At 55.6% G+C, this 27,623-nt stretch overlaps 9 protein-coding genes across 9 annotated transcripts; 5 read left to right on the forward strand and 4 right to left on the reverse strand.

Annotated features, from left to right (window-relative positions):
• Positions 1-2,854: 2,854 nt before the first annotated feature.
• B0H18DRAFT_1135451 (uncharacterized protein) lies at positions 2,855-3,673 on the reverse strand (the record flags this gene model as incomplete). Its single annotated transcript, XM_048035589.1, has 3 exons — positions 2,855-3,136; positions 3,191-3,529; positions 3,592-3,673. The coding sequence occupies 3 exons, from the start codon at positions 3,671-3,673 to the stop codon at positions 3,003-3,005; spliced, it is 555 nt and encodes a 184-aa protein (XP_047888393.1). The 3' UTR covers positions 2,855-3,002.
• A 1,280-nt stretch (positions 3,674-4,953) lies between these two features.
• Positions 4,954-6,714, forward strand: B0H18DRAFT_1034076 (uncharacterized protein). The gene is made up of 10 exons (XM_048030224.1): positions 4,954-5,077; positions 5,213-5,419; positions 5,487-5,624; positions 5,693-5,829; positions 5,888-5,978; positions 6,060-6,196; positions 6,217-6,332; positions 6,409-6,626; positions 6,648-6,655; positions 6,697-6,714. The coding sequence occupies exons 1-7, from the start codon at positions 5,020-5,022 to the stop codon at positions 6,316-6,318; spliced, it is 870 nt and encodes a 289-aa protein (XP_047888394.1). The 5' UTR covers positions 4,954-5,019; the 3' UTR covers positions 6,319-6,332; positions 6,409-6,626; positions 6,648-6,655; positions 6,697-6,714.
• Positions 6,715-7,373: 659 nt separating this feature from the next.
• Positions 7,374-10,624, forward strand: B0H18DRAFT_883661 (organic solute transporter Ostalpha-domain-containing protein; the record flags this gene model as incomplete). The annotated part of the gene is made up of 13 exons (XM_048040989.1): positions 7,374-7,461; positions 7,517-7,524; positions 7,581-7,669; positions 7,736-7,752; positions 7,793-7,860; positions 7,913-8,038; positions 8,098-8,196; positions 8,249-8,313; positions 8,365-8,446; positions 8,509-8,635; positions 8,686-8,750; positions 8,812-9,364; positions 9,429-10,624. 13 exons carry the CDS (start codon positions 7,374-7,376, stop codon positions 10,622-10,624), a joined length of 2,583 nt encoding a protein of 860 aa, XP_047888395.1.
• A 1,690-nt stretch (positions 10,625-12,314) lies between these two features.
• Positions 12,315-14,022, reverse strand: B0H18DRAFT_913396 (uncharacterized protein). Its single transcript, XM_048041575.1, has 4 exons — positions 13,404-14,022; positions 13,155-13,351; positions 12,468-13,100; positions 12,315-12,415 (listed from the first exon to the last, which is right to left on the reverse strand). Exons 1-4 carry the CDS (start codon positions 13,663-13,665, stop codon positions 12,341-12,343), a joined length of 1,167 nt encoding a protein of 388 aa, XP_047888396.1. The 5' UTR covers positions 13,666-14,022; the 3' UTR covers positions 12,315-12,340.
• A 254-nt stretch (positions 14,023-14,276) lies between these two features.
• On the reverse strand, positions 14,277-16,053 carry B0H18DRAFT_1087043 (uncharacterized protein; the record flags this gene model as incomplete). The annotated part of the gene is made up of 8 exons (XM_048032126.1): positions 14,277-14,403; positions 14,541-14,717; positions 14,773-14,847; positions 14,907-14,962; positions 15,014-15,139; positions 15,223-15,321; positions 15,351-15,451; positions 15,501-16,053. 8 exons carry the CDS (start codon positions 16,051-16,053, stop codon positions 14,277-14,279), a joined length of 1,314 nt encoding a protein of 437 aa, XP_047888397.1.
• A 958-nt stretch (positions 16,054-17,011) lies between these two features.
• Positions 17,012-19,585, forward strand: B0H18DRAFT_883729 (MFS general substrate transporter; the record flags this gene model as incomplete). Its single annotated transcript, XM_048040992.1, has 18 exons — positions 17,012-17,218; positions 17,272-17,400; positions 17,454-17,473; positions 17,525-17,585; positions 17,634-17,690; positions 17,738-17,791; positions 17,847-17,909; positions 17,963-18,037; positions 18,155-18,189; positions 18,251-18,269; positions 18,320-18,420; positions 18,482-18,589; positions 18,642-18,692; positions 18,766-18,818; positions 18,874-19,035; positions 19,074-19,179; positions 19,255-19,355; positions 19,422-19,585. The coding sequence occupies 18 exons, from the start codon at positions 17,012-17,014 to the stop codon at positions 19,583-19,585; spliced, it is 1,566 nt and encodes a 521-aa protein (XP_047888398.1).
• Positions 19,586-20,319: 734 nt separating this feature from the next.
• B0H18DRAFT_1034110 (D-isomer specific 2-hydroxyacid dehydrogenase) lies at positions 20,320-21,874 on the forward strand. Its single transcript, XM_048030225.1, has 6 exons — positions 20,320-20,537; positions 20,591-20,652; positions 20,711-20,918; positions 20,996-21,489; positions 21,547-21,588; positions 21,666-21,874. The coding sequence occupies exons 1-6, from the start codon at positions 20,477-20,479 to the stop codon at positions 21,747-21,749; spliced, it is 951 nt and encodes a 316-aa protein (XP_047888399.1). The 5' UTR covers positions 20,320-20,476; the 3' UTR covers positions 21,750-21,874.
• An 849-nt stretch (positions 21,875-22,723) lies between these two features.
• On the forward strand, positions 22,724-25,456 carry B0H18DRAFT_1135523 (glycoside hydrolase superfamily; the record flags this gene model as incomplete). The annotated part of the gene is made up of 15 exons (XM_048035590.1): positions 22,724-22,792; positions 22,862-23,018; positions 23,077-23,126; positions 23,172-23,220; positions 23,288-23,362; positions 23,421-23,563; positions 23,617-23,683; positions 23,741-23,814; positions 23,870-24,043; positions 24,109-24,267; positions 24,331-24,347; positions 24,400-24,566; positions 24,630-24,804; positions 24,866-24,935; positions 24,992-25,456. The coding sequence occupies 15 exons, from the start codon at positions 22,724-22,726 to the stop codon at positions 25,079-25,081; spliced, it is 1,536 nt and encodes a 511-aa protein (XP_047888400.1). The 3' UTR covers positions 25,082-25,456.
• On the reverse strand, positions 25,306-27,522 carry B0H18DRAFT_1096481 (uncharacterized protein; the record flags this gene model as incomplete). The annotated part of the gene is made up of 2 exons (XM_048032455.1): positions 25,306-26,691; positions 27,409-27,522. 2 exons carry the CDS (start codon positions 27,520-27,522, stop codon positions 25,543-25,545), a joined length of 1,263 nt encoding a protein of 420 aa, XP_047888401.1. The 3' UTR covers positions 25,306-25,542.
• Between the last annotated feature and the right edge of the window lie 101 nt (positions 27,523-27,623).

A 27,623-nucleotide genomic window follows, 5' to 3' on the forward strand; every position in this document is an offset into this window, starting at 1 on the left:
ATACCTATACTGGTTCGAACATGTTCAACATTGCGAAATGATAATCATTGCTCATGTTATGTTCAAAACGTGGGACTTCGGAAGGATCTTTCATTGCTACTAGTATCTACAGCCTGTTTCGTCTGCACGAGTCAGACACATACATTCAATTCATATGCCAATATGCGCAACTCTGTCATGGATCATCATCAGCAAGGCCCCTCGAGTCTGATGAGTATTCTACTACTGATGTCACGGACGAGATTGCTCTCTGCTGTTCTCGTCCCCATCAACCTCGACTCTCACACTTCGCATGCGATGCAGAATCCTGGATGCATTTCGTCCCTTCGCTCGAGCATACTTGGCGGGTCATGATGACCGAACGCGCGACCCTCCGCACGCTGACTGTTGTCCGCCCTGCTATCAGCACGCCGGTGGCCACATTCTGTTCTGCACAGGCATTTGTCTGATCAATTACACATATCTTCCACGCGAGTATGCGTGCTCTGTCTCGGCGTACATGATCAGGCCCTACAACACGCACAAGGGGATGTTCTACGACTCAGGCTCCAAGTCCTCGCATGAGTGAGATGTCGTCGAAGATGCCCTGCATGTCTGTAGCGGACATCCGCCTTCCCTGTTGAACGTTGAGCATCCGGGAAAGACATACCAGAGCGAACGTTCACACGTCCTCCCTGCGCAAAGTGCACAGGCCGACACGCAACAATTGCATTCATAACGAACATATTGATGCCGTTCATTTTGGGCTTTCAATATTGGCCGGGCCCATCGAGGACGCCTAGCACAGCGAGAGATCTACATACACGCACTCGAGGTTGAGAGGGGCCTGCAGCCGCGGGGTGTCCCCAGGGAAGCCATTCGTCAGCTCGCCGACTCGGTGGAAGCTGTCGCACCTGATAGCATGTTGTATTAACGTAGCTCAAGAGGACCTGTGCGCTCGTCTTTCGTTGCTCCGGACATTGCGCATTGCATAGACCAAGCCCGAGGTGGATAGGTATGTACCGACTGTCCTGAGTACGTAGTCGTAAGAGCCGGAGACTGCAGAGCAAGATCAGCAAGCATCAGAGTGTGCAGCGGGAGGCGCAGGACCTCCTTGAGCACGCCCAGAGCGAGATCCGGGTGGCCCTGCGTGCAGGGCTCGAGCGACGCTGCGTCAGTGGCGTCGACACCGATATCCGCACAGGCTAACACGCTGGATGAGGAAATGCCCAGAGCGAACAACATGCGCACCCTCAAGACGTCCGTCTTTGACACGGAGGCAGGGCGCACACATTGCCGCGGCCGACGCCATCGAGCGCATCGTGCGCGAACGGGCATTGGCGAAGCGAGATGGCGAGAGGACAGGGCTCACGAGACGGCGAGGCTAGAGGCCAATGAGACGGAGGACGTACGAGACAAGAGGCCGCAGTGACGGCGGGTGCACGGCGAGGCAAGACAACACACAAAACAGCGAGATAACAGGCACGGTGAACGTGAGACGGGATGCATGCGAGACAGAGAGTCGAGAGGGAGGTACTGTCCAGAGGCACAAACATCGCTCCGACGTCTGTCTTCGACACGGAGGCGAAGGCGCACACGTTGCTGCGGCCGGCACCGTCGAGAGCATCACACGAGAGCGGGCATTGGCGAAACGAGACGACGAGACTAGAGGCCAATGAGTTGACGAGACAGAGGACGTACGAGGCGAGAGGTCGCAGTGATTCTGGCGGGCGCGCGACGGGGCAAGACAACACACGAGACAGCGAGACAACAGGCACACGGGAGGCGAGATGGGATGCATGCGAGACGGAGGTATGGAGTATGGGAGATCGAGAAGACGCTGCAGCCCGGGCATGCAGTGCAAGGGCTCGAGACTCGAGAGGGACTCACAGTACTTGCCAGTGGCAAGAACATCGCTCGGGCAGTCGACCCAGTTAATTACATAATCTGGATGGTTGATCACACGCCCAAATTGGGAGGTATGCAGCCGGGGCTCCATTTGTTTGTATATGTTTTGTGCCAGCCGCCAGAGGGGGGTAGAGGAGAATAAGATTGTGGAGTTTGAATTGGCTCGCGTGGTGCATGTGACTTGGATCAACTAGTACGTTTTTGGATATAGGACTTAGGATCGAGAATGAGCATTGTATTGGCGTACTCGAAATTCATCCCCTCTACCCCCCGAAGGCGGATGGGGAGGAGCCTGGGTAGATGTAGATGTGAAGGTTGTGGAACGTCTCAGCGGAGATGATGATCATCGAAATACGTCACACCGTCACGTAGTCGTCGAGGCGGCCCGGCGTTCCTGATTTGGAGGTGGCTCACTGGCAAGTTGAAGTTCGCTTCAGAGCTCCGACTGCCTGCTTGAGTATATGCGCCCGTACAGAAGTCGGTACAGTCGTTCGTGGACTCGATATCAGGATGCGCACCTTGAGGTGGTGGCTGCCCGTCTCGTTACTGAGTGTGCACATGCCGTCGCTGTGTGTCAGTACTTGCAATTGCTAGCGGAGGTCCGAGTCGATGGAGGGAAAAGAGAGGAAAGGCGCCATGCATACATAAAACGAGGCTGCTTTATATACCACCAGCGGCGACCGTGACGTCGACCAGCCTGAAGACAGACAGCTTTTGAGCTATGACGCAATGCCGAGACGAGAGGCGAAGGTCCGCTGGTTCAGGACCTGACACTGACTAGCACCGACTTGAATTTTCTTCCGTTGTCATGCATTATTTGAGTCGAAGTGTCAGGTCAACATGGCGCAGGATGTCGTTGAGTAGTCGAGTCCCCTAGACAAACACTGGTACCAGTCCAATATTCACTCATTTGCACACCAGTAGCACGCAAAACTCCGCCGCGGCCATATCATTTTGACAGGACGAACGCGCGCATAGTTGCCAATGATACAAAGACGGTAGGAGAGCCAAACATATGGTTAAATTGACAAGGACCCAGGCGTCACCGGAGCAGCCGTCCTGAACGAGACAGCAAGCCTTCCGCCCTCTCCCCACTGGTGCTATCATATTGGCAATCAGGCAGCGCTCTGGGCAGCCGCGGGGGTGCTCTCGTCAGTGGAGGTTCCTGCAGATGACACGTCAGAGAGTATCATCTCGAGGAATTCATCGGAAGCCATACCAGCCTGAGGAGCCGAAGCCGCATTGTCGCCTAATGATGGTTAGTAAAGGTCGCTCAGTATCATAGAATCGGCAGAAAGCTCACCATCAGTCTCCGGTCCGTAGCCATAGGTGAACTGGCGGCGTTCCACAGTGGTACCGCTCTCCGGGTCATAGCCGTAGGTGAATTGGCGACGCTCCACCGTGCTGCCGCTCTCCGGATTGTACCCGTAGCTGAACGTCGGGGCCTGACGACGCTCGACAGTGCTTCCCGCCTCCGGGACGTAGCCATAAGTGAACTGACGGCGCTCTACGGTGTCGGCGCCGCTCTCGGGGTCATAGCCGTAAGTGAACGTCGGGCTCTGGCGACGCTCGATGCTGCTCCCACTCTCCGGGTCGTACCCGTAGCTGAACTGCGGGGTCGCATCGCGTCCGACTGCACGAGCTAAAACGAAGTACAGTTCGTGAGCCACAGTGGTCTGGTGAGAGGGGCTGAGATATACTCACCGTTAACAGGTGCCGCGGTCGCGAGCAGGGCTGCCATCGGCGTGAGGGTAGCGGCGAGAATGACGAACTGCTTGAACTGCATGTTGTACAGAGCTGAGAGCTTGCGAGAGGGCGTTGTAGTCCGAGGAGACTGGCGATTCTCAACCATTTCTCGACACTTATATACCTGCGCATCCCATATTTTCTGTGCGCTTCAAATCCGCCAGAACATCCACGAGTTCGTGAGAGCACACCTGTAAACAAAGCTGAAGGTACTGCACCACAGACCCGGGCTGAACCACATCGGCCAGTACCGAAGGCGGCCGACGTCTACGACCCGCTTCAGATGGCCCACAGAGTCTCTAACTCCGCAGATGGCACATAATGGACGTCCCGTAGATGAACAGCCGCGGGTGAGGCGTCATATTGAGATCGACTCCGAGCTGCATGTGCCGCGACAAAGGCTCCTAACCAACCTCACACCGGGAATAAACAATCTGCGGGGAGGCGATTATATCGGCGAAGCAATACAGCGTAGAAAGGCTTGTTGAATGTTCGTACCTTCGATTCCAAACCTTTCCAAACGACGTCGTCGGACGCAGTGACTCAGACACGGCAATCCCCAAAGGACGCCGTTGTGAGTCATGCACAACGGCACTGGCATGAACGTGCATGCCGTGTTCACTGCGAATATGTGAGTACGTAGTGACTCTTAACTCCGATCACGATCATGCGGCTCGCGTTCGTCACAGCACAGCTGCACAACACAAGCTATAAGCGTACGGATCCACAGCGCCCGGTTCCACCGCATCGCGAATCTGAGAAGCACAGTGGCGAGGGGCGAGCCACACACGTACTACGCCTCGATCCCCCTGTCAGTGGTAAAAATAGGTGCGTAGGGACGCAGTGATCATGCGATCCGCCTGAGCCATCCTGCATTGCTTGACAAATGGCGATTACAGCCCACGGGAGCAAAGGCCATTAGCCAGTCCGAGCTCCATTTCAGGTCGAGAAACGTAGTCCCGGCTATGCCTAGAATGGCAAATACACCGAACGTAGATTGATTCCCGGACTGACTAGAAGGGAAAGCACTGAGTTTACGTCGCTCAGGCGGCAGACATGTGGATTACATACCGTATGGCGAGCCACCTTGCCGTAGGAGCAAAAGGGGATACATGTCTCCCGGGGCAAGTTTCCGTGTTCCCTGACGACTGTAACACGGTCTGGAGCTATTTCCACTTCTTGAATACCAGGACACACCGAATGATCGGCGTTCGGGCGATGCAAGGCGTCCCAGTCGGCTAAACACCACTTATGCAGAACAATCTCGCCGCGGACGTATGAATAAATGCGACCATACCCGGGCCGTGCCAGTGTGGTATTGAATCGTTCCAAACCAGTGGACGCATCAATTCCAGAGAACTCGTACAGCTCCGACTACGTACCAGCATGTACTCACAGTCCGGGATGCAGCGTCGCCGGAGAACCTGCGTGCGATGGTACGAACGTGCATGCATCAAAATGCCAGTGGTCTGCTCAGATGAGTCAGCGTCTAAGAGCTGAGATTCATACACCCTTGAGGCCTACCAAGTTTTCCCCCACTCGCCCGGACTCCCTGACCATGCCCGCGTACACCCCGTAGCCACTGACGAGGTAGACTCGGAGGCGCTACTCGCGCAAACGACATCTGCTGCAGAATGGTCAGACGAAGACAAGGCGAGCCCCGTCAGTGCGACGGTCAAGCTTCGTCGCTGGCTACCGTGGATCCTGCACGTGTTTCTGCTGTCGATGTCGCTCCACATCATCCTCGATGCATACGAATCGCGGATGTCCAATGCACGAAGAAGCTGTCCATCTACTGTAAGCTACTGCGGTAAAATGGTAGACCGGCGACTCACGTACGATCAACGGTGCAGCTCCAGCGCTCGAAGCAGTCGGGTATGCAAACGTGGTATTTGACGGTGTCCTCGACTGGCCAAGCAAGTACCGCGGTCCGCCAAGTGATGCCATCGACGACGCATGGGACAGAATCTCGCTGAACAACTCGCACAAGAGTAAGCCGCCTTTGTTCACGTACCAACCACTGACCTATCCGCTAACAAGTGCGAACCTCACCACGCAGTCATGCCACTACGTGTCCACGAGTCCGACCTCATAAAAGTGGACCAGGATGCTCGGCCGAGCATTGCACGCTTCCGTGACGAAGACGGCGGAGGCTTCTTGGCTGGCATTGAAATCGGTCACCAGTTGCATTGCCTAGTAGGTCCACGTTAATTGTAGACAGGCCACGAGTCCGTCATAACGCAATACGCTGCAGGACCTCCTTCGAAGGCACACCTATATTGACCACTACGGACCGATGGATGACAATTACGTGCTGCGTCCGGCTTTCTACCGTGTCCACCTTGGTGCGTTCGTGCTTGCGTCGTCGATCTAGCTTGGGTGGTTAACGAGAACACGCGTACGGGTGTCTGAATTTGAATTCACAGACCATTGCATCGAAATGCTTCGTCAGGTGCTCATGTGCAACGCCGACGTCGGGCTCATCACCTTCGACTGGGTCGCGGGGTTCGACGTGCCCTTCCCGAACTTCAGCACGCTTCACAAGTGCCGGAACGTCGATGAGGTGTACGAGTGGACAACGAGCATGCGATCGACTTGCCGATGAACCATCTAGTCAGAGTAGGGGACGTTGTTGACCTAACTCCGGGCGACGTTGGGGCGGGCTTGATCAGACACCACGGCTAGTTTGCAGCCGGTGACTGCCCAGTGGTGCCGTCAGTTTGGATCGCTGTACTATGAGGTCTCAAAACACGATTATGTGTACCGTGTGCGTACCACGTAGTCACTACTTTCGTACGAGTCGTATCCAACGGACAGAATCTCGCCTGCTTTCGCGCACAAGGAGCGCACTGCAATCTGCAGTTATCATCATCACGGTCAACTCAAACCATTCGGCAGTTCTTGTCATGAACTACTTCAGATCCGTGTCATTTATATGTGCGAGTGTGGTGCTCGTACAGGAGCCGGTGCACATGTGCATCGGTATATGCTTGGACCTAGCGATTTCGCTTCAATGAGTGATGTGACACTCTGAGCGGACATCACATACCTGCGCGTACGTAGCTTGATCTTGACATACTTTGATCTGTGCTTGGCCAGGCCTTAGGGTGTAAGCATGAAACCGGTTCAACGCACACGCAACCTTCCTAACGCGCCATCTTGGGGATTCTTGGCACAAGGGGCGCTAAGGTACAGTACTGAGTACCGCGGCTACGCAAAGATGTCAGGACTCTCGAGTGCTTATCAATTAGACGGGCGGGGAAGGCGGCGAGGTCGACTTGGTGGTGGATGGTTTGGAGGAGATCGCGCGGGTGTTGGAGACGAGGGAGGAGGAGAGGCGGGTTTGGCAGCGGTGAGCAGAAGTGAGAAGCACGTATAAGCGAGCAGTTGCAGTACATAGGCGGAGGACCTGACACGATGTATCTGGAATATGTACTTGTGAACGTTTGAATTCAAGTTGACATGCCGCTAGTCGAGTCTCGTGACTTGCGTTTGCGCAGAAAGGAATCTCGATCTACGGCGTGCGCCGAGCGGCTTACATAACAGCCGATAGCCTGCACTCACCCGGTCACTGGCACTGTGCCGTTCACTGGCAAGTACTGTGCAGGCTCAAGCGCTCACTGGCAAGCTGAGGTCGTCACCGACTCGCCGTCGCTCGGACCTTCGGCTCCTCTCCCCTTCACCTGCGCACGGAAGGTTCGCATGCCAATCAGCCTTCCTGGCTGCTCTAGCACGCGCAGATGTCCAACATTGTCAACGGGAGGTGCTGGCCGCAGACGGCACTGCCGGAGCCCCCAATCGTACAGAATGGCTCATTCAAACTAGCGAGTACGTGCAATGACGGGAGCTCAGGGTTATGATTAACTTTGACCCGAATTTCCAGCTCACGATGTATGGAACGTCCACTTCCCTCTACTTCGCCGCCTCCATGACCTGCTGTCCTATAGATCGGATGGATTGTCTCGGGCGCATTCAGTATCGTGGCGGTGTTGGTGTCCTTCTGGCTCATCTGGCAGCACCTTTCTTGGTACACTAAGTGAGTTCCGCTCGTCTATCGTCTCCATCCTCATATTGAATGTTGCGTCGTGTCCAGAAACGGGAGCAGCGATGTGAGCTCAGGTGTCTACGCTCTGGTTTCATTCGCCCTAATGCTTTGCAGATACCGTACGCATTCTCCTCATGGTTCCTATCTACGCCGTGATTACGTTCGGCTCCTACCTCTATTGGGTCAGTTGCCTATGTTCTAGCAAAACAGACTCCCGTTCTCATTCACACATAGAATCACTCCACTGCACTCCTACTCATTCGAGACTGCTACGAGGCGTTCGTCCTGACGTCATTCTTTTACTTGCTCTTGAACTACCTCTCTCATGACCCTGAGGAGCAGAAGGAGATTTTTCGTAAGGTAGGCTTGCCTGCTTGGTCATGCGTTGGCGTAGGATCTGAATGGGAGTCCTGCGTCAGGTCGGACTTTCCAAGGAGTATGATCGGATAGCGCGAAGACGAGGCCAGCCGCCGTCACACTGGATGTTCCCTATGCAGTTCGTCCATTGGAAGCCAGAGGTAGGCATCTGACTACATTTTGGGTAGCTTGTCTGATCTCAAGTTCGCCTAGGACGGCCTGTACTTTTTGCAGCTCATGAAGTGGGGTGTACTGCAGTACTGTGTCATCAGACCCACGTTAGCACTCTCCCATTTGTTCGTCACCATCCGCTGAATCGTCCTGCTTAGGACTACGCTCGTTGCTGTCGTCCTCAACTATATCGGTCTGTACTGCGAGGATTCTTGGGGTCCAGGTTGGGGCCATGTATATGTACGTACATGCTTACAGTACTCGCGCATGTTCAAAGGTCACTTACGTGTTTCGTCTGGTAGATCACGGTCGTCATGTCCATTTCGGTGACAATTGCTATGTATTGCCTCATTCAGCTCTACATGCCTATCTCAGAGTATCTGGCACCGCACAAGCCCATTCTGAAGCTTTTTGCGGTCAAGGCCGTCGGTGAGTCCCGCTCAAATGCCTATGTTTTGTTCTCACATCGACCCTCTTAGTGTTCTTGACGTTCTGGCAAGCTACTCTCATCTCCGTCCTGGAAACTTTCAACGTGATCAAAGATGTGAGTCTCTCCTTACCTTGTGTCTCCTTTGGATCATGACACTGCATTTTCCCCAATGCAGACCGAGTACATGACTGCCGACAACGTCGCCACGGGGATAGGTGCAATCATGGAGTGTGTTGAGATGACACTCTTTGCGCTCCTCCACATCAAGGCGTACACCTATATCGTCTACCGCGACCCAGCTGTACCGCGTCTCTCGCGCTGGCGCGCTCTCATGCATGCGCTGAACTTCAAGGAGACACTTGTGGAGCTGTGGAAGGGGTGCGTGTACATGGCGCGCCAGACGAGAGGGCATGAGACGGATAGGCAGGCGAGGAGAGGGGCAGTGTATGAGGGCGTGTTCGGCAAGTCGAGGTGGGATATGGACCATAAGGAGGGGAAGGCAGGTAAAGAGAGAGATGGTAAGGGTGGGAAGCAGACGAAGGAGACGTTGGACGTCGGGATGGAGGTGGAGGAGGTGATGCACGTCGAGGGGGAGAGGCAATGGCTCGGCTTGGGCGATGAGTATGCATATGGGATGGGGTATCATTCGAGGAGGATTAGGGAGAAGAGCGATGGGCTAGAGGAGCAGATCGACAAAGAGCTCACCACGAGAGGGTATCGCAAGCGAGGTGCGCCTTGTGCTTCTGTGTCTCAGTTTCGGGGTGCTCATGCGTGGGTTGCTTGTAGAATCAGTTAAGGTCCGCCCTAGTTCGGGTGCGTACGCACCCGTCGGCCTGCACGATGCCCCGCAAGCCCACTCGCGTACGCGCGCATGGTGGCGTGACGTCTACGCGCGCATTTCGCGTACAAGCACAGACAAGGACCTTGATCCCGAGGCCGAGCTTGCGCCCCAGGACACGGCGAGCCCACCAACCAAGTCATTCAAGAGGCTACACGGATACCACATCGCACAGATGAGCCTCGACGACCCGCCTCCGCAGTCCGCCATCCGCGAGTATCGAGACAGCCAGCGCTCGCGCAAGCCACCTCCCCTGACTATGTTGCATGGGCTAGTTGCGCTTGATCCAGAGCCGCCCTCGCCACCCAGTGCAATTCGGATGCCCCCTCGCGCCTCTCCGCCACGCAAGCCCGTGCACACTCCCAGCGCTCCAATCGACCCGCTCGATTTCAGGAACTCGCGGGACTCGCAAACTACCGTGCAGACACAGAGCCAGAGCCCGAGGTCGCTTCCGCGCAGGCCGTCTGGACCACGCTCGCCCCGCGACTCAGACAGCTTCCTCGGGCGTGCATTCACGAACCTGCCAGAGCCGACGACATCCGTCGAGCAGCTCAGCACCGGCCCGTCCTCTTCGCAGTCCCATCGTACGCAAGTGCGCCTCGGCGCGGAGCCCATGCTGGTCCCACGCACGGTGGATAAGGTGCATGCACCTGTGTTTGAGTCGGCGCCGGCTCCACCAGAGAAGGCGGTGTCGCCGGTGGTGACATCGCCGAGGATGATGCAGCATAGGGCGGAGCGGCCGCGGAGAAAGGAGCCCAACTTACAGGGTGTCCCGGAGGGCGCTGCGCTTGGGCCTGGTGCTTCGGTACATGGAATGCTAAACCGCGTGCGCGAACGCAGGATGTCAAGTCCGCCTGGACAGCTTGCGTCGTCGCGAGCGCGTCGTCCGTCCCGCGCTGATGAGCCGAAGCGGCGATCCCTTGGAGGACCCATGTCGCCTGTGCCCGCACCGTCGGCGCCCATGTCGCCCACGTCTCCGGGGCGTGTAACTCGATATACCCCGCGCGGCGTGCCGATCGTGCTTCCGGCGCCGCTGGCACTGGCTGCTGGCCGGGACTCGTCGTCGCCGTCAACATCACCGCACAGAACTCCCTTTTCTCCTGGTCCGCCCGGTGCTCCATTGGAAATGAGTATTCACGACGCGACATGACTGACGATCGCTTGATGACGCTGACGCAGATGGCAATGACTTATGACGGTATTTATGTTGACTTTTGTGGCTTAACGCGATGACTTTAATGGGCATGTCGGAGACTATACCATTCTTTGCTCCCGGTGTTGTTCTATCGATATTGATTGTTCCTTGACTATCTCCTACATGCCGTGAGGCCCAGTGAGCTCGTGAGTGCACGAGACGATGGTCATGTCGACGAAGGTCATGAGATTGACACAAGCATGCAGCTTTCATACATTGGTACGACAGCAGAACCAGCCCATTCCATGGGAGTCAGGAGCGATCGTCACCAGCTGCACATTCAGCTCAATGAGCATAACCAAGCGTTTCGAAAGGATGAGCGCGCACCATCTCGAGCCCAAAGCTAGCGTGTACGACGGTTCATTTGCTCTTTGGTGGTCGGTGCAGCCGCATGCGGGGTAGCTGCAAGAGCCGCCGTTGGCCTGGACGTTAGCGCAGGTAGCTTTGTCCTGCGAGCTCAGTTAGTTGTCGGGTGCACGCATACGTAAGGAGGACAGATACTCACAGACATGGTGTATTGGGCGTGGTGTGCAGTCGTTGACTGGGGGGTTGTGAATGCAATGGCTGGTTATATAGCAGACTGGCAAAAGCATGTACTTATGCACGCAGTTCATGGTATGTAGTTGAGCGTGTTATGTATTCACCCTGATTGGCTCGTTCTCAGCCAATGAGGGTGGCTAGAGGTCATCTGTGTAAATACAGCGCTGGCCACCGGTCAATCTATGCGATCGTTCGTTTGACCTGGGAACTCGGTCCAGTGTGCTTCCAGTCGAGCGTCGATCGGCCGATTTCAAATCTGTCACTCTCTGAACACCCTCGCGGTTGGTCGATGAAACCGCCTGTTACATGAACAGTGCACGCGATAGAGCACATCTACATGGTGCATGGTGCATCAAACTCTACTCCGTCCCCGTTGCAGTTGGCGGGTCCAGGGTGCGCACAGCAGGCGGTCTGAAGTCTAAACACATCACGATCGCGCCAAACTCTGCAAGGTCGGGCGGTCCGTCAAGTTAGCTGAGGCCCGGTCATGCGGACAGTCAGACTCACCTGCATGCAGCTCCATGACGGGGCCCGGCGGGAGCGTCATCTCGTCTTCCAGCATGTCGTCATACATGTCCATGTTGTCCGCTTCGACGTCGAAGCGCCACCCGTCGTCGGCCCCCGCACTGAGCCCTCCCAGTGCCGCATCGGTCAGGCGCTCGAAGATGTCTGCGCGCCGGCGGTCCCAGGTGAGGTACAGCCGCGTCGCGGACATCTGGAGGCAGCTGAGGTTGATGAGGACGTGCTTGTTGCGGAGCCGCGGGAGGTACGCCGCTGCGAGGTTCCGGAAGGAGGTCGTCCGTGGCACGGAGGAGGCGGGCGGGAGGTGGGCGAAGACGGGGAGGGCCGGATGAGCCCGAGGGAGAGGCTGTTTCGCGAGGGCGGGATGGACGGGTCTATGAGCAGGTGCTCGGCCGCGTCGAGCGTGAAGACGTACACCCCGAGGTCTGCGTGGGGGGAGTACATTTAGGGAGAGGACATCTGGATTGCTAATGGGGACGTACCGTGACGACGCTGACGCGCCCAAACTCGTAGGCTAGATAGACGCCGATGAACATCGCGTTCTCGGGGAGGGTGATGTTCACCTCCAGCGCGGCGTCCACAAGGGAGACCTGGCTGCGCACGACGCGCTCAAATCCTCGATGAGAAGCAGTCGGTTGTCGGCGAGCATCGCGACGAGGTGGCGGCCACACCGTGAGGCATGTGCTACAAACGACGCGTCAGCGAGTGCATGGAGAGGCGGGATGGCAAGTATCACCTGCGACGAAGGACGGAAGAGGGAGTGTGCTCGGCCGGGCAGGCGGGAGAATTTCTGCCCTGAGGGGACGATGGCCGTCGGTGCGTCCCGCCGTTCGTGGGACAACAGAACGCGCGTATTGGCAAAGGTCGGCTGCGAGGGGATGCGCAGCGCGAGCGTGCCGTCAGAGCGGTTGAAGATGCGGAGTTCGTGCCAGCCGCAGATGAAGATGTGCCGCGCGCTCACGTCGACGTACGAGATGGTGCTGCGCTCATCGCCATCGCCATCGTTGTGCGTGAACGGCTCCTCCGCGTCGCGGATGGTCTGAACGAGTGTCGAGGTGGGGATATCCCAGAGGTAGGCGGTGTCCATAGACATGACGATCAGGGTCGGGTAGGCGAACCGATACGCAAACGTGGGCTGGGTGGTGGTCAAGAGTGCCCAGGGACTGAGGTGTCCCCGGTTGTTGGTGCTGTAGCGAGCTTCGGCGAAGAGGGAGGCGATCCGCTGCGGGCTGTCTGGGTATGCAGAGGCAGGTATTTGCCAGAGCTCGAAGTCAGTGGCCAGACGCCAGACTTCTTTGTCGCTGTCGAAGCGATCGAATATGAGGAAGCCGTTGTCATATTCGAGGTGTGCGTGTGTCCGCACGTAGTTCTGTGCACCTGTAATCAGCCCGGCTGTGTGTGAAAGGCAGAGTTGAGTGTCTACCTGAGGTAAAGTCCACAGTATCTCCCCAGACTCTAAGTCAGTGACGATAATTCCGCCGGTCTCGTGAGAAGTGAATAGCAAGCCGCGGTCTTCGTCGACTTTAACGCGGTGGACGTCTGCATTCTTCGTGCAGTAGGTCCTGGGAATGACTTCCCCTTGACCGGCCCAGTTGCGATCCAAGTCCAGGCATAGCTGACCTGTCATGATATGTTGTTATTTGATGTCGAATATCGATCGTGTGCCGCTTACAGTATTGTTTCCATGACGTTGTGTTCACGAGCGGGTACGTAGGATTCCTGGAATCCGTGCGCGGTGGGTCGATGGTGTCGGCCCTGTCTACATACCGGTGCAGCAGAGCAGTCTGGCGATACACAAGCGCCTCATTGCTGGAGATGATGTGATTGGCAAACTTGGAAACTCTGCAGAACCGATGAAGTGACTGAAGCGGCAGATTACTGATGATGGTGAGCAATAGTTCGATAGGGAGATCTTCAAGGAGATTTGAAGGCATGCTTTGACAGAGCAGACGTTGAAGTGAGAAGGAATATATGTGCGCGAGCAGAGGAGACCGCTGCGAGTGAAGTTATACAATGTTGGTCAGGGTCAACGCTCCCAATACAAGTAGCGCGTTTGTTGGTTTTCCCCGAAAGGATGGCACCCCGATCCATCTGGCTCGGCGACCGCCGGTTAATCCGCAGATCTCGATCCACCCCTGAAGTCACGTGCAGCTGAAGCGTTACGTTTCCGCGGCGACTCGGCGATATGCAGCGATATGCAGTGCCTGCGCGCGGGATTCGCTCGGAGCGTAGGGAGAGTCCTGAGCACGCTGCAACCGAGGCAGCGTGGTTCGCTAGCAGGTATATATCCCAGTCCTGCAGGAGGGTATAAGTTCCAACAAAGTATGGAGTCATCATGATGCTACTCAGTGCCCGGTATTGTTCACAGACCAACATGTCTGAGCATGCATTGCTTAAGTTTTGTTCACGATGCTAATGAAACAACAGTCTGGCATATCACAGAACTTGCTCGCCACAGACAGAATACCTCGCATCCCCAATCACTTTTGTTGAGCCCTAAGTTCATGTTCAAGAAGCTGTGTGCGCTTCAAGTGATGTCCGAAGATCATCGGACGGCATGCCTCACCTGGGCAGCAATCCTCGCGACACCTTTGAGCTTCTTGCATTCTTCCTGTACATTGAAACCTCGCGGCGTATGCAATACACCCTCGTGGGCGTATCGGAACAGGTACCTGCATACGTGACCATAGCTCGAACCTGATACTACCTGTCGTGCACTCCAGACTCACCGCAGACAAGCCTCTTCCTTGAAGTCCGCGTAGAGCTTGCGGTTATACTTCCTCTGCAAACGCACGTCCGTCAGCGACACGTGCGGGAAGGCATATGCAGGGTCCGTACCTCTTCTCGGCGCGCAGCCTCCTCGTATGTATGCGTCTGGTGGATGACGAAATGGTCCGCCATGACATAGAACGAGACACCGCTGAGGTACATCTCGAACAGGCACGCCGCCTTGTTCGCGCCGTACCCCGTGAAGCGTTCGTCGCACCTAGAGTGATGACTGATTGAGCGACTGCAGCACGAATGCATGACATGGTACCGACCAAGACACCCGTTTGCTCACTATTACATAGGGCTCGTATGCGCTTTGGTACTGCGCTACCCGGAATACCTCCCCGCTTCCCGGGGGATGGAGAAATAGCGCATATAGTCGGTGCTGTTGTGCCCCGCGGCCCACATCGCGTGGAACGCGGCGATCTTCGGCGGGTCAGCTTGTGCCAAGCGGAGGAGGCTCTACCGAATGTTTGAATTGCCGACAAAGACGTATCGTGGCAAACCACTTACCTCCTTGTCTGTCGGGAAGGTCCTCTGATCAACTCCGTCCGCGAGGTTCGTATATTCGAACGCAGGCACCACGAGCGCGGCACGACCTTCCCTGAGACGTTGCATGACATCGCCGCGCGATAGTTTCTTTGTCCTCTTCGGCGTGTGCGGAGTTCCTTTTCGCGCGAGGTAATCGCCTCTTGCAAGGCGCCGCGCCAGTCCGTGCAGACGGCGAAATCAACATCTAGCATCATGATGAACTCGGTCCTTGCGAAAAGCCTTGCGACGTTCCTCCAGACGTTGAACTGCCTCCCGCCCTCTCCCTCTCCCTCGTCGTCGCCCGCAGTGTCGCTGCCACCACCGTGCGCAGAGCGGCGAAAGGGGACAGCGCGAGATGCACGTCGACGTACATTGAGAATAGCGGCGAGGACATGTAGAGCGCGTGCAGGCGCTGCAGCGCTACGACGGACGGATGCGTTGGGGAAGCGAGGCGAGCGAGGCATGAGACGGAAAGGGTATGTGCACCGTACCGAGATGGGGCCGCGGTACCTCTCCACGAGCTGGCGGAATACCTTGAATCTGTTGCGCGTCACGAGCGTCGTGATTGTGACATCGTCCGCGCCCGCCGAGCCAGTCGCACGGTAATAGAACGGGATTACGCGCGTTGGGTGCAGCGCACCTGCGAATGCCTTGCTGAGCAGTGTCGCCTCGTGGATGGATGTTCGAGTCGCGTGGTCCATGCCGAGTCGGTGGACGAGCTCAGAGATAGGGAAGATGAACGGCTCCGCAGAGGAAGAGATGTCTTCTGGCCAGAGAGCGTCAGAGAAATCTACAGGGAGAGACAGGCCGGTTTCTCTGGAAGAGCCGAGCTTGGAAGCTACTTCGAGAGGTTTGTCTTCGAACGAAACGGAGAACTGTGACCAAGGAGATACCGAAGACGAGAGAGCTGAGTGCGATAGTGCCAGTAATGGGGATAGCAAGTAGAAGTTCGTCGTATATAATACTGCAAGCACGACGTATCCCAGGAAACAAAGCCTGGCCAGCCTAGAGAGAGCCGACATGAAGTCCATTCTTGTATGGCGACCGACCAACATATTGACGGCTATCCCTCCTTCTCTGATCTTCAAGCTTCAAGTATCCAGGTCGCGGGGAAAGTATAAATTCAGTTTCACTGAAGCGTGTCTGTCCCCCCGTGAGCCAAGTATTGTTGAGATTGATGCTCTGGGCTTCAATACGACGCTCGCATTGATTGCGGTCCCTGATGTTCCCGTAGCGGCCTAGGAGTTGAATACAGTCGTAGCAAACGATGAGACACGAGGTGGCAGAGCGTGAGTCGGCAGCAGACGCGTCGGCTGAAAATGTCGAGTCCAAGTAATTACCGGGCCACGACGTGCGCACGTCGAGCGGCGGTAGCGCAGATCTGAATCTGGAACCACGTGATGTGGAGCCATGTGCGCAACCCCAGTGTCCTCCACCTCAGTCGCTACACATTACACCGTACCGCTCACTCGCATTCAACCTTGGGCGCGGCTCTGTGATTCTTCAACGTTCATGTGTGTGTGTGTGACTGTTGAAAGGAGATACGGCATCGCTATCACTCGCCAACTTTGCACGGTGAGGTTATTCCGTCCGAAGGCTGATGCTTGCACACGCATCATCTCATAGGTTTCCCCATGTCCAGGTCCAGCAAAGGAAGATTGTTGGGGTGCTCGGTCCGTGCAGCCTCGCGAAGATGGGCTGGGAGATAAGGCGACGCGGTTGTACCACGGAGCCAATGTCAGATGACTTCTCAGCCAGCACCCTCAATTGAAGTGCTATGAATACAGCGGAGAAGAGAGCTCCATTCCGTATGTCTGCCGATTGACGAAGTGACAGTCACGGGCCCTAGCGAAAGACACGGCTTCATGTCCGTCGGATGTCCGTTGCAGAGTGCTGCAGCTCTCAAGGTGTAGGTCGAAAGCAACGCGGATTTTACTTCGCCCCTCGGCTCGCGCTGCAGCGTGCAACTTCTTGTCAGCGATGTCAGCGAAAGGCCGCGAAGACAGCGTCGAGGAGAAGGTGGCCTCCATCGTCAAACAGCAGGTCTCGGATGTCTCGGTTACTGAGAGCGACAGTGAGCTCCTCTCAGCAGATGCGAGGCCTGCCGCGGAACGGAGGCTCGTCCGACAGTTGGACCTCAGACTCATGCCGACCATCATCGTCATATTCATAATGAACTACATTGACGTAGGTCCTCGCTGATACCCAAATTGCAATTGGAACTTACACCTCCCTGACAGCGGAGTGCGGTCTCCTCGGCGCGCTTACAAGGACTTACTCAAGATTTGCATTTAACACAAATCCAATACTCGACAGTACTGGCAGTCTTATGCGCATCATACGTCCCTGCACAAATTCCTTCGAATATGGTCGGTGCTTAACAGTTGTGTGGTGAATGAGTATCGGCCATTTAACATTGTAGATCCTGAATCGCATCGCGCGGTATGGCTCAGCCTCAGAACTAAGAGCGATGCAACTGAAAATTTCTCACAGCCCTTCGTATTACATTCCTGCGTGCGTGATCCTCTGGGGATTAGCCAGTGCTTTGACCGGCGTAAGGATCAATCACTGTACATCCAACTATTCTCATGACTTAATCTAGGTCACCCACAATTATGCCGGGATCGTTTTATGCCGGATCGCCATCGGATTTCCTGAGGTCATCATACTCTACTCCGAGAGATGAAGGAACTCATTGAGCGATAGGCTGCCTTCTATCCAGGTGCCATGTATCTCTTGTCTCGCTGGTATACGCGCAAGGTGCGAAAAGTCTCCATCTTTCAGCGTGAAACAGATTCATATCGGATACCTTTAGGAGCTCGCATTCCGATCGGCCGTCATCTATGGCGGTCTTCTTATCTCCAATGCCTTCGGAAACGTACGTCACATTCGTGAGCACCGATGTCAGCAGTTTCATTTCTGCCTCTGCAGCTGATGGCCGCCGGCATACTCTCGGGCATGCAAGGAAAGCGAGGAATCGCGGCATGGCGATGGTACGTCATACCGGTGTCCTTTTTCCACAACAGGCTGAGCCCAAGCTCTTCGGAAGGCTATTCTTCATCGAGGTCTGTTCTCCTGCGAAGCTCCGGTACAGTGTGCACGACAGCTAACTCGACCCCGCAGGGTTCGATCTCCATATCTATCGGAATACTAGCCATGTGGGTCGCTGTCACATTCTCTTCGCGGGAAGCTCACCGCCGCTCAAACGCACCTGCAAAGCTTCGTTCTCCCAGATTATGTGAGAGGGTACCTTTGTCCCGAATGTCTCGGAATCTGATCTATTACAAGCCCCACAACACACGATGGTTGACGCCTGCCGAACTGAGACTTGCGCAGGTCCGTCTCGCTGAAGACACCGGTGAAGCCGACGAGGATGGCGCGCACGACACGTACGTGAATTTTGCGCTAGCCAACTTATCAGTCAATTCATCGAACCCCGCGCGACCATAGTGCATGGACCGGCCTTGTGCAAGCGCTCAAAGACCCGAAGGTGGCCATCTTCTCTATTATGAACTGTTCGCAATTGCTGGGGCTCGGCTTTATCAACTTCTTCCCCACGTAAGTGGTCATGACAGCTCGTCCCCCGTGCTAACGTTGTAATACCCACTAGCATCTCGGCTACCCTGGGTTTCTCGACGACGGTTTCTCTGTTGCTTTGCGCGTAAGCCTCAGCTCAACCAGCTGGTCCTTGAGTGTCTCAGTCTGACGCATTATATGGCCACGCTTTCCTTCAGCCCACCATGGATCTATGCAACCATTGTTTGTGCGGTTAATGCCTGGAGTGCTGGTATGTCGAGATCTTCCGCGATGCGGTCCCGCACAATCGACAACATCGCACACAGACAAGACTGGAGAGCGGTTCTTCCACCACTGCTGGCCTTGGTGGGGCGTCCTGGTGGGGTACATCATCGGCGCCTCGACGACCTCCACCGGAGCCCGATACTTCGGCATGTTCCTCATGGCCGCTGGCTACTCCGGCATGTCTTCATCTTCCTCGTCGACCCGTCTTCGTATTTGCTAACGCACAGCATGCCCTGACTAGGCTTTGCACTCACCGCGGTCTGGGTGGCCAACGCCATACCGCGCCCTCCGGCCAAGCGCTCGGCGGCCATCGGCATCGTGAATGGCATCGGCAATATGGGAAACCTGTGCGTTCCTACTTCCCTGTATGCCCTCGTTTCCGCGTCCGATTGAAGGATCTCTTCGCTCGGGACCTGTTACAGCATTAGCTCGTACACGTGGCAATCGCAATGGGGCCCCGATTACCATCCTTCGATGTATATTGGGATCGCGTGCCTGTCGTTCAGCACTATCCTCGCGTTCGGTGAGTCGAGCTCTAATACATATTGTGGTCGAGTTGTGTTCAGGGTATTCGTTGTGTTCGCGGCAGTCATTCGCTGCCTCTTGATTCGCGAGAATCAGCAGCTCGAACGCAACGAGCTCGAGGACCTCAAGGGCGCCAAACGCGAGCGGATCGAGGAAGCGGCAAGATTGGAAGGCCTTACATTCGAGCAGGCGCTTGAGCGAAAGCGAGGTTTCAGGTACCTGTATTGACAGAGCAGAGATGACTCTACGAATTGCACCTTGACACGTCGCCGTCGGCCGCGCACGCACAGCACAGGAACATATTGGTGATGAGCGCGTGCAAACGCCGCCATGTCCCGCCTCGCTCCCGCTTGAATGTCTCAGAAGCGCATGACATTCGCATGTTCTCGACATTGTGAATCATGATGCGGCCAGGGACAATCCGCACAAGCGATGGTTGTACGTCGGCTACCGTGGGCACCAAACGTACGAGAAAATGTCCCTCGACTAAAATCAGGAAAAGCCCCCTCATCCGATCTGAGCCCGCAAACCCATTTGCTTCCATTTGCTTCAAGGATTATCGTTACTCAAGGCAAGTGCAATCCCGTTGTAGCCTTTCCTGGACAGTCACGCCTCCTGGCTCCGTGGAGAACATCTATGCCCTCTCCGCTCCGCTCGTTATGACGCGTCCTCAGGTTTGTTCGCGCTTTATGACGCCCGTGGTACAGACTCGAGGGTGAGCATTGCACTATGTATATTGGGCCGAGTCACGCTGACCGAGCGTTCCGGTCCCCATACTTCTCGACAGTGAATTTCATACAAGATCACCCCGACGATTTCGACCACGAAGCGGCCATCGTATCTCTGCCTAGGCGCGGAAATAGACGGCGAATCTGTTACAAGATCTACGGCGCAGAGTTAGTACTTAGGCTGGCTGGTCCCCGTCATTGTCGGACTGTCGGATCACTCGTCCATAGTAGTCTCGGTGCGAACCCCCTGTCGGCTCCCTTTCATCCTTAGTACAAAGCCCGCGGTACTTTCACGTTGTCCTCAGGTGGCCCCGTAAACACCCCAAGGACGTCTCAGACGCTTTGCTCAATCCCTTTCGTACAAGAACAGCTTGCCTTACTGAACTCACACATGGTTCTGAACACGCCCCCGATGAAGATGCATTCAACGATCCCTCGCGTCGTGATATGCGGTGAGCGCCTATCGCCCTTGTCCGTCCTCTTCAACAAGCTTACGCCTGTGCAGGTAGCCTCGAGTTCGCGCAGGCAGAATGCGAGGAACTTTTCAAGGGAGTAGCAGATGTCCTAGTAAGTCTATGTGTCTCTCCGTTGAATATTTGTCCTATAATGCTGACCATGGGGCCAGGTGATGAATTCACTAAGCTCTGCGGATCTCATCGAGGGGATGCGACCAGGAGGAAAGTACGAAGGTGCCATTGGCCTCTTGAGGCATTGGAATGGCTTCGATATATTCAATCGTGCTCTCATCGAGGCTCTGCCACCAAGCGTTAGGTTCATTTCTAGCATGGGCGCTGGATACGACATGATAGACGTTGACGCCTGCAAAGAGAAGGGTAAGCTTCTTTACTCGGTCCTCGACACTCGGGTCCCTACTCTTGGTCAAAAAATGCTTATTCCGCGTCTACTGTAGGTATCGCAGTGTCACACACGCCCGGCGTAGGCAACGACGCCACCGCCGTCACCGCGCTCTACCTCATCATCTCCGCTCTGCGCCGCTTCTCGGTTGCGGAGCGCCAGCTTCGCGCGGGTCTCTTTGAGGCCTCGCGGGTGACGCAGGGCAGACGCGATCCCACCGTCCGCACGCTTGCCATCATGGGGCTGGGTGGCATAGGCTTGCGCCTGGCGGAACTCGTGCACGCATTCCCCATGCGAGTGGTCTACCATAATCGGCGGCCTTTCGCTGGAGCCCCCGAGTGGTGCGAGTACTATGGCTCAGAGCGCCTGGACGAGATGCTTTCCGTCGCAGACGTGTTGAGTGTCCACGTACCCCTGCGGAAGGACACCGTAGGCCTGGTCGATGACACAATGATCCGCAAGCTACAGAAGGGGGCTGTTCTCATCAACACAGCCAGGGGTAAGGTCATCGACGAGGAGGCGATGATCCGCGCTCTGGAAGATGGTCATGTGAGTTGACCATACAGCTTGCTTTTTAAGACCTTCGTTTACCATGCACTCGTCCAGTTATCGGCTGTAGGGTTGGATGTATTCCCCGACGAGCCTGTCGTCAATCCACGCCTGCTGGCACTCCCAACGCGACGCTCTTACCGCATCTGGGCTCAATATCCTCCGATGCGCAAAAGCTGATGGAAGTTCGAGGTCTAACCAACCTGCGCGATTTCACGCTTGGCCTAAGGGTGACCGATCTTGTCTCGGAGTGCAGATGACATAGAATCGGTGTTCAAGTTGGTTATCTCACCTTCGTTGCTGTTGATCCATGTTTCTCTCTGGCGTACACATAAGTAATACTCTACTACATGTGTTGTAATACAGTCCGACCTCTTCGCGTCTACTGCTGGACCCGGCTGATCATGGGACTTCTTGCATGAACACTCATTCGACAGCACATTCCAGCAGCTGGTGAGTGTCGCGCCTGGTCATACAATCACCGGATAACGTCTGTTAAACTTTTAGCTACTACAGTCGAGTCTTGCCAGGGCTAATAGGCGCATACGCGCCCACGTGCGGATCACATGTCGGAAAGCGTACCGTTGTTGATCGTAACGATCGTCCTTTCCCAGAGAGCCAACCTCTGTTCCGAGACTGGACTGGACCTTGTGTGATGCGTCCGAGCTGATGCCGTTTTCAACTTAGGACTCGACCGCATGGCCAGCACAGCCAAATCAGTGCTTAATTGCGTTCTTGCAGCGATGTACGCAGGAATCCCAATGCCGGTGCGGGCAGTAGCTTGGCATAATCACTCCTCTGGATACTCAGCCGTCCCGCAGAAGCATTTGCACAGGTACGGGTTTCCCGCTCTAGACCCACAACGACTTCCGGCAGAGTCTCTGGCCTATCACCGTACGTCGACCACGCTGCAAGTGTTGATCGTCCGGCATGCGCCACGTTAGTGGAAGTCTATAACTAGTTGCGTGTTATCGACCGTCAGCTTCGCGTCGCTCGGAAACTTTTCGACGGATTGCCGTAATCCATTCCCTTGGTCGTCACTATGCTGCATTCTTCTATGTCGAATGGCTGGACATGAAGACAATCAATCCAAATCCATCACGTCTGGTCTTATACCATGCGCTCTATGTGAAACGGTGGTATAAAGGCGTGAGCACGGCATGCTCTACGCCAGTCTGCGTCTGCCCTGCTCCTCTCTCCGAGGACTTCATCTGCAGCCCCGGTTCTTACCACAATGTTCAGTTCGGTGGGCTTCTGTCTCGCTTTGGCTCTGCCCATCGCCTCGCAGCAGATCTACGACATCGTGAGTCCTCCTGCACGTTGGCTATGTCAACCTTGGCTGAAATGCGGCGCTCCCGATTTTCATACGCAGTGGTCCACAACGTGGCAAAGGGATAACCTTTTCACTTACAAGAATCTGGGTTCCAGTCCAATCAACTTCGTGACACCGGTATCCACTGGCACGTCAGACATCCAGGTCGCCGACACGACATACTACCAAGATATCATCGGCTTTGGTGCAGCTTTGAGTGAGTTTTCATCGCTCGACGTGCTGAGGTTCACGCGCTGACAACGTGTATTTCCTAGCGGACTCGTCTGCCAAGCTGCTAAGCCAGCTGAAGGCTGGTAGTCGTCTTGTCTCCTATTGTGATGTCTTATCTCACAAGCTCCGTGCCGTCTAGTCCCAAAACTCGACTCAATACTGGTCTCTCATCGACTATTTATTCGATCGTGCGTTCGTTTGCATGTCTAGAAACATTAGAGTTCGGACGCTCACTTGACCACCTGCTGTTAATAGCTACCGATGGCGCGAATGCAGCTGGCATGACCTACCTTCGAGTGCCACTCGGTGCATCCGATTTCTCTGCGTCCAGTGAGCGTTGCGATTTGAATAACAGATCCACCGTGATAACGCTGCTTCGTGACCTTAGCGTACACGTTCGACGACACTAGCGGAGACACCTCACTCAGCGACTTCAACGTCAATGCCGCCCCGTCCTATCTCTATTCGACCATTGCAGATATCCTCTCCGTCAATAGTATCATCAAAATCCACGTCTGTCCGTGGTCCCCGGTGAGTCACGAGGACCGTGTTCCGCTTCCTGAGCTGAGATCGTCCCTCACAAGCCGGCATGGATGAAGGACGGTGGATCTATCGACGGGGGGAAGTTCTATACATCGTACACCAGCACCTGTGAGACTAGCATCATATCACTTCGTAGTATCGTAGCAGCTGACATCGGCGATCTAGACGCGAACTACCTGCTGAAGGCCCTGCAGGGCTTCCAGGGCAAAGGTATCCCGGTTTGGGGAGTCAGTCTTCAGGTGCGGGGAGAGTTTTCGACCTGCGTGACCGTCGTTGACACTAGCGGCGACTTAGAACGAACCGCAGAACAGCAACCCAACCTACCCGAGCGCTCTGATTGATGCCTACTGGGAGGGCCAGCTGGGAACCCAGCTTCGAACGCTCATGGACAACAACGGCTTCTCCGGCACGCTCATCATCGGATATGAGCACAACTGGGACGATGCCGGAGCATACCCGGTTGATCTGGTGTGTGGTCCTACTGTTGCGTCCACACATTTGCGGGTGGATTTCTGACATGTGTTACGATTCAGATGGAGGATGCTGGAAGCGCGTTCGATGGTGTCTCATTCCACTGCTATGCTGGCGATGTGGGCGACCAGCAGACGTTCTACAACGCCTACCCGAACAAGAATATCTACTTCACTGAGTGTTCAGGTACCATTGGTAGTGATTGGTGGAGCGACATCAAGGTCAGCACATAGCATCGCGTGTTCTCACATCGGTCCTGCACTAATCCTGAGATCATCGCGCAGTGGTACTTGAACAATATGTATGCATCATGGCGTGTTCTGATCCCCGTCCGCCTGCTGATTCCCTCGCAGCTTTATCGGTTCCGTCAACAACTGGTCCCGCAACGGCGCTATGTGGAACCTTGCGCTGGACAGCACTGGACAACCTGAGTTGCCAGGTTCGAACAGCTGTGGTGGCGGCGGATGTCGCGGCGTCGTCCAGATCAACAGCGACGGCACCTGGTCGGTCAACCAAGAATGTGCGCGCGGTATTTCTCTTCCCAGCATCGACTCATCACTGACTCCGTGGGTATTGGACTCAGTCTACGCCATCGCACAGGCGTCGAAGGCGATCATCCCAAGGGACTCGGGCGGACCGTTCGGCCAGCGCATCGGCGTGTCCGTCAGCGGCAACCAGAACCTCGTCGTATCGGCGTTCGTCACCAAGCGGGTGTCCTCCAGCGACTGGTGGCGGTACAGCCTGGTCGTGCTCAACCAGTGCGTGTCTGATGCTGTCCGCTCTGCGCTGATGGGCTTGTTGATCGGCATTATCTTCCAGGAATGATAATAGCAGCGGCTCATGGGATCCCGTCGACATAGCCGCCACCATCGAGTTCAAGGGCGCGCAGGTGCGTACTCGCTGAGATCGTGGGACTAGCATCGCTTAGACGCCGTGTCGCTGCAGGCCAAGTACACTTTCCCTGTCGGTGTTACCACTCTGTGGTGGTACGCCGCACCGGATACGAGCTACGCACCGGATCAACTCACTCTTTGATTCGCTTGGTGCAGTGCACTCAGTCGCGACGGCCTGGTTGTTCCGTTTCCTTCGATGCTCGGCCGCTCTCGCTTTACGCTCGAGGCAGACTTCCTTAGCGTTCTACGTATTGAGTTCTCAGCTTCCATCGCTCGTCTCCGTACTTACTCTTCACGGGTTCGCTGTATGTATCGTCGTAGTTCTGGATCTTATGGTTGCTGTAATGATGTTGTACAAATACACGATGCTCGTCCAAGATCATAAGGTAACACGGCAACATGTGAATGACGATGACGCAAAGCAGGTACATGTCTAGTTGCTACTATACAATCCACATGGTCGTAATCGTACAGCAGGGCACCAGAAAGGTATCCAAAGGATCCACAAAACGAGCAGTGAAGACAAGTCCCGGGGCGTAGAAATACACGAGGCACAAACACAAGATGGAGCGTACTACCGGCACAGAATGACCATACATAGCTTCAATTATTGTCCATGGCAGCGTCAGCGACCTCCGCTTCGAACAACCGCGCCTTGAACGCTTTCTTGAACAGCTCCAGCACCTTGCCCGGCGCGGCGAAGATGACCTTCTCAAAGCAGTTCTTGAACCTCGCCTCCCGCTTCACAGCACCCGCACCCTCCAGATCCCCGCACACAAGCAGTTCCGCCCAGATGCTTGCGATCGTCTCGACGTTGTTCTGGCTCTGCGGCCCGCAGCCGAATGCACCGAGAACGAGCACACGATTGCCCCGTTCTTCGAACAGATGGAGGATGCGAGCCATGCGTTCCTTCATCGCGCTACGGATGCCATTCTCGAAGAAATCCTGCTCCGACGGGAGTATGGTGTGCTTCGCGCGTACGGCCATGGCGTTGACGGGGACAGCGGAGATGACGTTGATCAGGAAGGGCGGGATGAACTCGCCTCCGATGCCTTCGTTGACAGTCGGGGATGCGCTGAAAACATTGACGTCGGGATCTGGAGGAAGATCATCGTCGCCTTCCCTACGGAAGACGACGACGCTAGGGGAGTAGACCATCGAGTGATCGTGCAGCCCGCTGCCATCTTCTTTCAAGAACTTCTTGTGCTCCTGATAGAATTGCTGGGCGGCGGGAGAGCTGAGGCTGGCCAGCAAAGAGCTATGTCGAGCAATCTTGTCCTCCTGCTCATCACCCCCTTGAAGAAATCCGCCGCAGGGGCGCTTCGGAGATGCGAACGAAAGCACACCCAGTGAGCTTTCGTTAGGGCTGGAGGCGCGCTGCATGCGGAGCGAGAGGGTTGTCCGGGCCAGACGTCGAGCAGTGGTCAGGGGCCCTCTCGGCGAGAAGTCAATCTTCGTTTCCGCTACTGATTGTACATTTGAGCGCGTGGTAGACCATTTGGCGAGTGCCTCGGAGTAATGGGGATAGAATGTGGTGCCCTGTCGGCTTAACTCGATGGCGACAGCAATGTCGTGAGGTACTTGTACTGCTTGTAGTGTATCCAGACCGCTCGTGTTGGGCATGTGCACTTCGCGAGCGGATAGGGCTAATGAAGTCGTCACGGGAGAGACACGGCGCTCTTCGACGTACTGGCCATCTCCGAGCACTATCGCTCGTGTCTCCTCCGCAACCGCCTGCTTGCTCTTCTGGCTCTCATGCCAGAAGTGTCGCTTCGATGATGTCGCGCGCGCAGGCCGAGACGCGCCACTACTGCGCTGTTGCAATCGCTGCCTCTTCAAGAACTGCCGTTTCGCCTCGATGTAATCGCTGGCTGAAGAAGGCGACCCAGCAGCACGTCTGTATACTGGTTTCTTGCGGATACTTGATTTGCGGTTCCGCATAGAATAGAGCGTTCGAGGTGAGTGCGGCGTTGCAGTGGAAAGTGGAGGTTGGTGATCAAAGCGGATTCGCCACACTTGCCGCCGACACAGGGAGCTGAGATAGGATCGGTGATCGGACCTGCCATGTTTCCAACTCCGATATGACTGTTGCCACCCTGCCATGAGGCTACGAAACATCCATCGCTCAGGCGTAGACTCGCTGTCCTGAAGCACCTCTCTCATGCGTCGAGCATAGCTGGCTACCGTAAGCTGCGAGAGCATCGGTCAATTGTTGCGGTGGCAGGCTTCTCAGTCCTTGTTCGTGACTAAGTACTGCAGAAGAGATGCACTTGAATGTTATCCCTCAGATCTCCAGTGTCGACCACTGACTGTATGTGACATTCATTGTCTCGGTGAGTAACAGCCTGGGTATGAGGAACCGTTCTGACCGATTCTTGCCTACTATAAGCTCGCACATCCCACCATCAATTGATTACCGGTTTCTCGAACTCTAAGTCTCACAGAGCAGAACTGAAGAGTAGTACTTACATCGCTGCGATACTTCCTCAATCGCATAGTAACCCTCACCGTTCTGAAGCGTGCGAGTTGCGCGGCCGCAGGGACGCGTGGCAGATGGTTTCCCAACGTCTTGCGGTGCTCCATGGCTCAAGTTTTCCCTCAAGCATGACGGGTATCGTACGGGGTACCGTGCGGTATCAAAATCACACAGTCGAAGCAAGGCACGAAGTCACGGCACTTCATGA

This window comes from Fomitopsis serialis (assembly GCF_022376445.1).
Source record: "Fomitopsis serialis strain Sig1Antser10 chromosome Unknown B0H18scaffold_100, whole genome shotgun sequence".
Classification (NCBI taxonomy): Eukaryota; Fungi; Basidiomycota; class Agaricomycetes; order Polyporales; family Fomitopsidaceae; genus Fomitopsis; species Fomitopsis serialis.